Genomic DNA, 12470 nt, shown 5'->3' with positions numbered 1-12470 from the left:
AACGAAATGAATGGAGGAGAATGGTTGACGCCTTATGCTCCACTGGGAGTGAATAAGAGGAAGAAGAAGAAGATCAGAGTGGCAATTCTGCATTTCAGGTTTGTGTCTCATTGATTCCATACTGTTTACAACGAGACAAGTTAGGTGAGGTAATATCTTCTATTGGACCATCTTCTGGTGGTGGAAGGTACAAGCTTTCAAGTATCTTAAGAGCTCTGAGCGCCTCAAAAGCTTACACCTGCCAGTAACAGAAGATATTACCTCACCTACCTTGTCTCTCTCAGATCTTGGGGCCAAGACCGCTACACCACCACTGCAAACAACTGGTTACAAAGAGACTTTTTTCCTGACTGCTAGTTCTGGAAGTGCAGCCTGGGATGCAACTGTCAAGTTGGTATGTGGGAAAGGAAGAATCCATCACCATCAATAAAGGTGCTGCTACAAGCCAAATATTTAACTCTTTGTGATGCCCAGTAAAGACAGTGGGGTTGCACAGTTGACTGATTGGCCCTGTAATAAGAACTCGTAAGCAACTGTTGATGAGCCACAAGAAGGAAGAATAGATTTCATTCATTTTTGCAGTGTTGGCTCTGCAAGACTAAGAAGAGTAAAATATAAAAACTATTTTCATTAGAATAGTTCATGATGTTCTGCTTAAGAAAGCAGATGAGTCCAAATGCACAAAGGGAGGAGATCTGTGAGATAAAAGGGGAGCCATATTTAAAGTGACTCCTTTTGAGACAAGAACTGCACTTCAATATGTTGGCAAACTCCATTCAAGGAATTAATTTTTCTTCATTCTCTGGTACTTTGGTAAGTTAAATGCTTTACTCTTGCAATTCTAAATTTATGATCCATTAAGTTATGTGGTGCAATGTCTCAAAAATTGGCATGTTGCTATGCAAAGTAAAACATCAAGCAAGCTGAACGGAATTTTGCCTCTCATACACCAACAAAAGTCAGAAAAACCAGCATTATTGTTCAGCTACGCTACCTCAGGAAACATGTTTTTTCACATTTCACAGAGCAAATCTTTGCTGAAAAATTACACTACATAGTTTTCCAAAATGTGTGTGAAGTATAAAGACACATGTTGAATTCAAAATAAGTTCAGCTAGCAGGCAGGCACTATGAACTATTTTCTTTCCTGTCACAGTTTAAGTATTCAATTTAGCATTCAGTCATCTTGAAAATGGATTTTCTGATTGTAAAAGACGTACCATTCTTTGGAGCTGGCTGGTCTGCAACCTTCCCCGTTCACCTAAATTGGTTTTCCATACAATGTCTAGTTTTCCAATTACTGTTACACCTTTAATCACTCCAGCTTTCTCTGCAAATTCCTGCTTGGGTTTTAGGCAGTATAAATACTGACGAGTATCCATAGGTTGTAAATATGTCCTTGAACCAAATGTAGAGACACTAGAAGAAAGAACATGGTTCCTCAGTTTAAACTCTTACTTTCAACAGGATTCTTGATCTTAGCCTTAGAATAATTCAATAAAATCCTATTTACTTTGTGTGTAGTTTCTTATTCAAAGATGAAAGATGCCTACAGAAAGCCGTTCTTACAGAAACATGGAAAATAAGCTAAGCAGAGACAGTGACCATGCCAAACCAGAAAACATAAAGCATACAGAGAAGAATTCAGGATCAAGGAACTAATTTAAAATATTTGAAGTATAATAACCATGAGAAGTGTATTTACATGTGGGGAAAAAGCTGTCCTGGGAAAGTCAGTTTTGCTAAATTATAGCTTGTATTGTCCATTAGTTTCTAGCCTAAATCATAGTCTTCTGGTGACACTTTGTTTTTTTTTGAACAGGGTTATCTAGTTTAGACAAGGTTTGCACACAACTTTGAAAAAGAAAAGCACTATGAAAGTTGTATCATTTTAGACCAGAATATTAAAACATCAGCTTCATTTTAAGTTCAAACAAACAGCTGTAGCACCGCCTCATTTATCACAGATATCAAGCAAGAGAGATAATTTGCACTATATTCAGCCTGGGTTCGAGGTGGGTGGAAGAGGGAGAGAGGTAAATAAGAACATGGCAACATAATGTGCAAAAATATAACTTCTGTGTTTCATCTAATAATATTTGTCCTAATAATTTGAGAAAGGCGTTCTATGTACAGGAATGGAGCAGATCTCAAAACCTTAATTAAGTACATGATCATGGGAAATGGTGATATTTGTACAAAGAGCCACAGGGAGGCCTGCTTTGTCTTTAAATCTGTTTAAAATTAATATAAACAGACAAAAGCGGAATGTGAATAAATATTCTAAATATCAGTAGTATTTCTAGCCAAAACATTTATGTTAAAAAAAAAAAGTTTAATGAGGCTTCCTGTACTCCTGTTTTTTGTGGAAAAAACACTTCAGTGTGTGAATAAGCAAGGAACTCTACAGATGACATCAGCCAAACTGACACTCTTCCAATGACACCAAGGTCTGTTGAAAGAGGTTTTATAGGGGAAGGGAAAAGGATAATCTATTTTAGAAACTAGATTCACTCATTAGAACCTGCTTACACAGTACTGATAGTGTTCTAAGTTGCATTAAAAATAATCCACACACCTGGTAACTTTAATAACCTAGCAGTTCAATTCTATAGGCTAGAGCAACATCATCTACTGTAATATTAATAAATTCAAGAGCAAATTAGGCTAAACACCATCCAGTAGCACCGAAGAATTGAACTGGTAATAGCACAATGGCACTCCCTTTCTCAAAAGCTTCCTGGAATGTTACTGGAACTGGTTGCTCTACCAGAGGCTGAGCTATCTTCCAATCAGAAGGAACAGATAATTTAGCCGAGGAAGACCTATTCAAGTTGGTGAAAGCTGGTGGCTTTCGTCATAGTCCAAGGACACCTGGGCTTAAGAACTGTATATTAAAAATCTAGCACTGGCAATTCTTCCTATCTTTTAGTATCACCACTTCATGCTGCTAGTGAAGAAACACATTAACACTGTCCCCACTCTCCTCCACCTGCAAAATCTCAGATAATTTTGTCTTTCTTTGTATTGATCCTTAGTCCCCTCCTCTCTGCCATTGCCACTAGCCTTGATACCCCATTCTGCTCTTCCATGCTGTAGCTACACACTAATGCCCTTCCTGAGCTGGTCTGCTATACCATTTAGATGCGATATTATAGCACTGCTCAACTGGAGGAGCCTGATCCAGAAGTGGAGAGCAAGAGTGCACCTGCTGGGTTACATCATGCTCTCTGAGAACTATTTTAAAATCCAACAGCAGCTCAATCCCTACTCTTCTCTCTACTTCTGCTATCCTCTGTCCTCTCTCACCCAATCCCAGAGCATCTCTTCTACCCTCCCTGCCCTGCATGTAATTCTACTCCAGGACAAAGGAAACAGTGCTGCATGGAGGGCTGGAGCAGGCTTTACAGTCCATAGGAACAATGCTTCCTCTGCCCTGCAGCTGAGCCCCGTACAGGCAAGGAGAAGTCCCACTTTACCCCACAGCAGCACCGCAATCCCTACCTTACGCACATTTTTAGATCTGACACACACAATGACCAAAACATCATCCATTATTCAAATCCCACAATCTTTTGCACCAGAAGGATTGAGAGTCACAGGATGATTTTTCAGTCATTTTGTGGTCATGGACCAGAAAAGGTTGAGAACTCCTGCTGTCAGGTATATTAAAATAAATACTACATTTTTCTACGGTCTTGCAGGGCCATTCTGCTGACCTATCTTGGCAGTTGGCTCTAGTGAGTCTTATTAGTTATAACTGAGAAGTATAAAAGGGTTAACAGCTCTCTCAAAAGCAGAAAGCAGTAGGGGCAAGGTCAAAGGTGTCCTGCAGGGAGAAATCCTAGGAAGAGGCAAGGTTAGAGAGAGCTCAGGCTAAAGTTTGTGTTTAACTAAACAATAAAGGAAACACCAAGAAGGGAAGGGAGTAAACTTTCAATATATCTAGTTTGTATTGATCATGTAAGGAGAGGTTAGCAGCACCAATTTCAGTGTCTGAATACAAATATGACATTAAAAATAGCATCTATACAAATAAAACTGTTGTAGAACTAGGAGTGGGAAAGGGTACATTTCAGAGTAGGGGCTCAATTCTTTAGTTCCCCAAAGGAGAGTTGAGTACTGCCAACTGAGCTATAGACTACTAACATTATGCTAATTTTATTCTTTTACCTTAAGAAAATTATATTTAATATAGTAGTTTGAGACAAACAAGAGCTTCTCTCTCAATTTTTCCTTACCTTTCCCCAGCTTTGTTGACAGTATTTAGTTCCGCTACATTGTACATAATAGATGGCTCTAATGAAACCTTCTCCATAAACATTGGAGAGGTTGTAATATTCTGAATCTGAGCTTCCAGAAATACTTCATCTGTCTGAAAAAGCAGAGGACCAAGTTTATAAAAATGTTACTAGGATTGTAAAAAGTGCAGTGTTTTATTGTTTGAAAAATATTAAATCACAAATGTGATTAGTTCATGCCTGCAAATCAAAGCTACAGTAATTAATGCAAGAAAAAAAATCTCCATCCCAATACACTTAATGGGAGCAAAAGCATTAGTTAATTTATCTTGCCAAACAATGGATGTGGGATAGCTGTACTACATTCTATCACCTATTCTTTTTAAATGTTTTGAATGATAACTTCTCAAGGCCTTCTTCAAGTTAGCAACAACTTAGGTTTTAGCTAAGATAATTTTTGAAGTAATAGAACAAAAGTTAGGGAATTGCAATGCACATTAAAGACATGCCATGCCAAATTACTGGTGCATCAAGCTAAGTACAAGAAAAATAAATATTACAAGAATATTTAAAACAGGTAGTTTATTTATTGAACTGAAATACAAGATATTAGATATATGCTCTAAGCTTCTAGTAGTGCTTTAAAAGGACATTGAAATGCTAGCTACAAAGCAATCCAAACTCCTCCCTTGTTCAGCTACATCATGCAACAGTTAACATTATGTAATCCATCATTTCATTGGCACTCTATCTCCAAAAAAAAAATCTATGAGAAACATCAGGTCTCCTTTAGTGTTCATGTCCAAGAATGGTCCATGCAAGGTGTTCTAGAATGGGAATCAGTCTCCACATGGTTTCAACTGTACGAGTTCAGATGGAGGCTGTCTGTCACCAAGGAAGGTTGGGTTTACCCTTCAGCATAGAAAACAAGGAACTGGGAGTGTGTGTATATTATGGCTCCTCTAGAGTCCCACATAGGTGACAACACCTTGGAGTTCTAAAGTCTTAAGACTAAAATAATTGCTGGAAAGTCCACGTTATCAGAGGCAGAAAGCATTGGGAGAACTGAAAAGAAATTCCTTTTGTAATTAGTTAAGGACCAATCCTGCACCAACTAAAGTCAATGGGACTTGCGTTGATTTCAGCAGGAAATAATCTGGGCCCTTTGTTAGGATTAGGGAAAGGGTACATATTTTCTCTCCTATGTTTATAGGGGTTTTTTTGGTTTGTTTTTTTACTTTTCTGATTATCTGCAAATAAGTCTCATTTTATGTTATGCAAATAGGGTCTTGCATGTAAATTAAAGCAGACAAAATGGGATAAACATTCTCCTATGATTTACCCTCAAAAGATGCTATATTAAAAGCAAAAGCATGGAAGGGCATTGGAGACCTCCCTCCATTATGTCCTAAAAAATTAAAAAATGCAAACTGAGGAATGGTAGTAGTATACATACAGTAATGAAAGCCTATCAAATCCACATGCTATGGAGAGGTCCTACACTTGTGGGAGAAGGTGGAGAGGGAGTCAAGTAAAATGCTGTCCTCGTAACTAACATTTCTCAATTAATATAGTGTGTGTCAATTTAAACTATCATCCAAGTATCTCTTGTCAAACTGTTACTGTACTATATATATATAATCCCATAAATCCATGGCTTAAAATCTCCATTTACCCAAATATCACATCAGTTATTTTTAATGCCACAACCATCAGCAAAAATTTAGAAAGAGTTATGTTGAAGGGGAAAAGAAAAAAACCAGCACAATGAAAAAGCAAGATAGTTTAATAAGGCCAAGGCTGATTAGTTTTAATAATATGGTTAAATTCAATGCTTATAAAAAATTCAGTTCATTTTAACACAATGCACACCTTAACCCTTGAAGTAAAATAATACTGCAGAAATACCATATTAAATCATCACTGCATGCAATCAAAAGTTTGAAAGCATAGTTCTAACTAGCATGAAGGAGGATAGAAGACATTTGGTGCTCTCTCCTGAAACCCACTGTCTCCACCTGCTGCAAATAGGAAAGGATCTATAACAGCTTAAACAAGACGATAATCTTGTAGCTGAATTTTGATATTGGAAACAGTTGATTACTACTGTTCGACATTCTCCCGAAAGCGAAAATGTAAAAAGGGATTAAACTCTGTTTCCCCAAACATGAAAGAAGCCATTATAAAATTCTTTGTCTAGTTTAAAAAATTAAAAATAAAATTAAAAAAAGAGATAAAATATATATGCCTGCTAAAATTATGGTAAAATAATTTGTAGAATGACCATTCCAAAAAAGTCTCAACTTTTGGTTTCAACAATGGGTATTAAAGAAAGAGCTAACATTTTAAAAGAATTATATATAGCTGCATATATTAAAAAAGAATGGATGTGAAAGTATCAGTTAATTTTATGCAGAACATTGCTTTTCCATTATGTTTTTAAAATAAATAATCTTAACAGGCACAGAGACAAATAGAAGACAATTTAAAAAAAGCATACATATTTATAAAAAAATAAATAAAAATTACCACAGAACTGAGGTCACTCTAATGGGAAAATAAAAAAAAAAAAAAAAAAGACAGCATTAGAGAAATTAGGGTTAAATGTTAAAGAAAAAGGAGGATAACTAACTTTCAAACAAAATGCATTTCTGCATTTTTTGTTCCTTCTAAACAAGACTGCGTTAGTAAGAGAAGAATGTAAATAAAAACAGATACAAACATATATAACTACTATATCTCTAACAAGGTACAAGTAGCATTGTTAAATAGTTAAACAGCATTGCTTATAATTATGCCTCTAATTTTTCTGAATGCTGAAGAACAAATCCAATATGGGAGAGGTTCTGAGTATAAGGTGAGTGAGCTACAGATAAAGGTATGGTGAGATAAGCTAATGAAATCAAAGGTGGTTAGTCCTTTGGCAAGACTGAACTGGCCAAGTTTATCCCTAGTGTAAATCCATATTGTGATTTTTTTCTGAGATGGATGATGAATGGTACTGTTCATATAGAAGGCCAGGAAAAATGTGATATATGCTAGCAAAATACTCATTACCTACTGTTAGCAATGGCAAAACTCAGAATAGGAAGTTCCCAGGAAAAGCCTATTACTACAGACAGATTCCTCAACAAGGCTAATTGGAACTGTAAGCTTTTTTTTTTTTTTTTTAAAAAGGCCCAATGCAGCAAATACTTAGGCAAGAGAGTACTTGTACTCAAATGACTGCAGTGTTTGCAGGACCAGGATCCTTCGGGCCTGATCCAAAGCCCATGAGAACCTTTCCACTCACTTCACTGGGTGCTGCTTCAGGCCCTAAAATTCCAAGGGATAATGTCTTCCTATTCATTAATATACGAAGTAACAAATCCTGGTTCTGATCCCGATTTGGGACTCTTGGTGCTACTGCAATACAAACAAAGACTTTACATATTACCTCTTCTCTTGTCTCAACATGTTATAACTCTTAACTTTTTACTGGAGAGTGGTAATCCAGTCTCTTTAGCGGGAGACCTTATGAATAGGTAATATCCCATTTGCAGTAGTCCTTGCAGTAATTTAGCAGGTTAGTCACCCTTTAAAACTTTTAATTACTAGACCTTATATACATATAAAATACCTTATTTGTAGCTCCCTCTTATACCCAAGGATCATTTTCCTTTCTTCACAATGAGAAGGCTTCAGATTTCATCCAACAATGTTGCTATTAATGTAATACTACATGGAACTTACAACCAAAGAACTGCTTTTGATAGCTCTTCATTTTGTTTTGGCTTTCCAATTATCACAAACAGCAGTGCTAATTATACTTTAATAAATGAAATTACAAACCAGACAAATCCATTAATTGTATTTGCTATGCAAACAAAATTCTTAATAAATTTGGAGTTTTTATTCACCAAGTTTTCTTATTGAAATGATTCCATTTATTCAGAAAGATACAGCGTGGTCACATACTATGATAACAAAGCTGTCTGAATTCCTGGACAGATAGAACAGAATGTATTACAACAGCCTTGCAACAGTGTTTAAAAATTTACCAGCTCAAGCACCAAATCTACTTGGCCACCCTTTACTGTGATTATGATGGATGAATGGATTGATAGATAATAGTGGAATGAGGGGAAAAGGAAGATATTTCATTCACCTGTTAACATTTTCCCCCTTCCCCTAGACAAGTGGGTAAACAGAATTTTGGAAGGCTGTAATAGTTATACCATCATATGGTAATTCAGTATTTTTACTGCAGACCCATATTTTCAGCGATTTGTTAGTGGGCCTAGCTAGCACTTAGTATAAGAGTTCAGATTTAAGAAGTTTTTTATATTCTCATGTAATTCAGAAAAAAATACCTGCTCTTTAAAAATTTACTGTAGAGATTCGGTTTCCATTCTTCATGAGGGTATTTCAGGACAACAGGACATTCCATTTATGGAGTTAGCTGACACTTTTGTTCACAGATATCCATGGCTTACCCCTGTGCTCTTTCCAACTGGAATACTGCTACTGAAGCAATAGTAAATCCACGATACAAAGTAGAAGCATTTATTTTGCCCCCGGGAGAACTTTACTTTACTAATGGTACAAATATTTGCCTTGCAAGAGTATACTGTAAATACTCCTGTCACTGGAAATTAAAAGATCATCCCAGTTATCTGAAATAATCCATTTTACCCACTCAGAGTCTGATACTGTTTAAATACCTCACTCCCAGAGAGTTTCGTTAATGCAGAAGGACTCAGCCTTGCAAGATTAGATTAAAATTTAATCATATACACCTCTACCCCGATATAACGTGTCCTGATATAACACGAACTCGGATAGAATGTGGTAAAGCAGTGCTGGGGGGGGGGGCAGTGCTGCGCATTCCGGTGGATCAAAGCAAGTTCACTATAATGCGGTTTCACCTATAACGTGAGAGCCAAAAAAATCTTACCAAGGACAGCGTTATATCGAGGTAGACGTGTACTTTAAGAAGACTTTTAAAAAACTTTAATACAGTTTCAACTTATACATCTTTTCTGAATTTTAATCTGAGCAAAAACCTAGTAATTAATGTGCTATTCATTGGCAGCTCAGGGGAAACATCCACAGACTTCCTGTGAGACCTGGGCAAGAAGACAATCTTTATGCCTCAGGTGCCCATCTGTAAAACAGGAATAATAATCCTTCCCTTCCCCTGCCATTTATCTGTCTTGTTTATTTAGACAGCCAGCTCTTTGGGACAAGGACTGTCTCTTAGTGTACAGTGCCTGGCACAATGGAGACCTGATCTTGTTTGCAGCTTTTAGGTATCAGTGTGCATGATTATACCTCTAGAAAGTCTACAGTTTTCTTTAATCAAATCCACTCACAGTACATATGAATAAATGCATTTAAGGACTTTATATGTTAGCAAAATAGTTTAAATAAGTTTCATGCAGAGGGTTTTTTATCTTCTCCAGCTCTGTGTATTTCAGTTCCTCTCACCCCCTTCCTTCATCCTATGCTTAGGTCCTAAAATGAATGAAGTAAGTATCTTCAACTTTATTCTTGTGGAATTCCCTTTCAAATGACTCCCCTCAGATTAGACCAGTGATTCTCAACCAGGGGTATGTACCTCTGGTAGTACACAAAGGTCTTCCAGGGGGGTACATCAACTCATCTAGATATTTGCCTAGTTTTACAACAGGCTGCATAAAAAGCACTAGTGAAGTCAGTGCAAACTAAAATTTCATACTGACAATGACTTGTTTATACTGCTCTATTTACTATACACCAAAATGTAGGTACAATATTTATATTCTGAATGATTTATAATTATATGGTAAAAATGAGAAAGTAAGCAATTTTTTCCAGGAATAGTGTGTAGTGACACTTTTGTATTTTTAGGCCTGATTTTGTAAGCCTGTAGTTTTTAAGTGAGGTGTAACTTGGGGGTACACAAGATAATTCAGACTCTTGAAAGGGGTACAGTAGTCTGGAAAGGTTGAGAGCCAATGGATGAGACAAGCACATTAGGTGGATGATTCTGAAGAAATGATCAGCAAAGAAATATAGTTACTTTATTTAGTAACTCAAACATAATTTAACACCCACCTTGCAACAGAAGATCTTGAAACACCTTACAAGCATTAATTATCTGTACAACATTGCTTTGAGGATAGTACTAAATTCATGTCAGAGGTAGGGAATATTAAGAAGAAATTAAGTGACTTGCCCAACACCATACAGCAAATAAAGGGTAAAGCTGGGAACAGAAGCCAGATTTCCTGGCTACATGTCTTGTATTCTATTCCTAAAGGTTACTGTGGAAGATTAAATTCTGCAGAAAATGTAGAAAAATACAAAAATCCACAAGGAAATCCCTAGATGTACAGAATACACTGAAATTCCATTTGCAAAAGCTTCCAGTGCCCATAAAGTCATAAATTAAAAAAGTAAACTATTCCATAAGTCTCTAATTAAAAGCATAAAAATCCAAAAGTACATACAAATATGTAGCACTTATATAATGTCATATCTTTGCAGTGCTTTGTGCATGAACTTATTATATAAATGACACAGATAAGACATTTACTTTACAGAAAAAACATGTTCACATTAGAGCTAAACAAAATTTTCCTGAAGCCAGCCAAATTAGTACTTTGATACTGAGCACAATTAATCCTCTTTATGGCAGTTTAAACAGTACTCTCCCAGTCAGCCTTAAAATATTTACTACAAAACAGAAATACAAACAATTGTGATTGCATTTATTAAACTTCGTAAGGAGAAAGCAGTATATGCGCATATTGTTACTGGATGGAAACCAAATATTCCTTAAATCTGAACTTATTTCTCCCCTTCTCACCCCAACATTGAAAATGGATGATGAAATGGACATTCCATGTCTAGCTTGTTGAAACAAAAGGGTGAAATCAAAGTAAATTAGTCTTTTTTCATAGAACATATAAACAAGCTAGCTGGCACAACTAGCACTTCAAGGTACTACATTTATTTAAAAGAATCTTTTCATATTTAACCTTAACACTATTTGCTATGCAGTAAATAAAATTACACTTACCTCAGCATTATAGAACTTTGTTTTCACATCTAGTGGTTTGAGAACCTGATTGAAAAAGGAATACAGATTAAAAAGGGCTTTCTCAGATTTCTCTGCCATTATTAAAAAAGATACTGATTTCAACTGTTATTTTTTAGGTTCTTAAATGTTGAGATATCTACTCAAATCATAAAAATGTTTTTCTTTCTTATCTAGCAGGAAAGCAACATATGTTAATGTAATGCATAAGAGCTAGCTCCTAGGATTCCTCCAGTTAAGAGATGCAGCACTACTCTTGTGCACAATTGCTTCTTCTTAGCTACATACTTCACTGCTTTGCTAAATGCATGAATAATTTGACAAGATGTTGGAAAATGCTTTCATATAAGAAAAAGTCCTCTTACACTGGGAGAAAAATCTAGTTTACGCAGTTGATCAGTCTCTTTAAAATAATGATACATTCTTCTCCACTATTCAAAAAATGGTTTTTTGTTTTGAAGAAACAAAAATGTGAAAGATTTGCATCAAATTTCTCCCCGAGTTTTATAGCAAATGCAGCTTGCCTAGGAACTTAAATACTAAGTACACACAAAGCAATGAAATATCAGCTGTATGCAATTAACTAATCAAACAATTTCTAGCCCAGACTTCTAATTTAAAAACTGTTACATCTGCAGTGAAGATTATTAGAAACAAGCTAACGAGCATTTTAACCACATAAGATGAGCCATTATATACACAATCAGAAGATACACTCCTCGATAAAGAAAGATACAAATTACTAGTGCCAAAACCCACAAACGTTATGTAAATTTCATATCAAACCATACAGTTTGCTTGTGAAGTTATATTTCATCCTAGTTCACATCAGTTGATGAATTCAAGCATAGAATTTATATCTGCTCTCCAACTGAGGCCAAAGAGAGCAAGAAAAAGATTTACTTCTTTTAAGCAGAGTTTTGAGAATTTCGTATTATATCAAATGTTAGAAAAACAAACACCTTTCAGTTGATATAGTTGCAAAATTTTGTGATATTATAAAATCATCTAGAAATCCCAGAATTTATTCAGAAAATGGTCACAATCTAATTCTTTGCCAACACCATTATGTATAAGCTGCTCTGAAATTATTCTTGTTTTCAAAGATTTCACCCAATTACCCCAGGGCTATCATCTTTCGCAGTACCCATAATTTTTAAACAATG

The 12470-nt window shown here is 35.8% G+C and overlaps 1 protein-coding gene across 4 annotated transcripts in view; it reads right to left on the bottom strand.

The window, feature by feature from the left end:
• TRAPPC13 (trafficking protein particle complex subunit 13) overlaps positions 1 to 12470 on the bottom strand; it is a 47635-nt gene that overhangs the window by 10078 nt on the left and 25087 nt on the right. For 2 of the 4 annotated variants that reach the window (XM_045022289.1, XM_045022290.1), the window contains exons 7-10: positions 11287 to 11331; positions 6771 to 6788; positions 4242 to 4375; positions 1221 to 1419 (exon numbers count right to left, since the gene is read on the bottom strand). In XM_045022289.1, coding sequence (XP_044878224.1) covers positions 1221 to 1419; positions 4242 to 4375; positions 6771 to 6788; positions 11287 to 11331 — 396 coding nt within the window. The remainder of the gene's footprint in view (positions 1 to 1220; positions 1420 to 4241; positions 4376 to 6770; positions 6789 to 11286; positions 11332 to 12470) is intronic. The other 2 variants (XM_045022291.1, XM_045022292.1) reach the window with 1 other exon arrangement.

The sequence above is a fragment of the Mauremys mutica genome, chromosome 6 (genome assembly GCF_020497125.1).
Source record: "Mauremys mutica isolate MM-2020 ecotype Southern chromosome 6, ASM2049712v1, whole genome shotgun sequence".
In the NCBI taxonomy this organism is placed as follows: domain Eukaryota; kingdom Metazoa; phylum Chordata; order Testudines; family Geoemydidae; genus Mauremys; species Mauremys mutica.
This window is presented reverse-complemented; position numbering and strand designations above follow the sequence as displayed.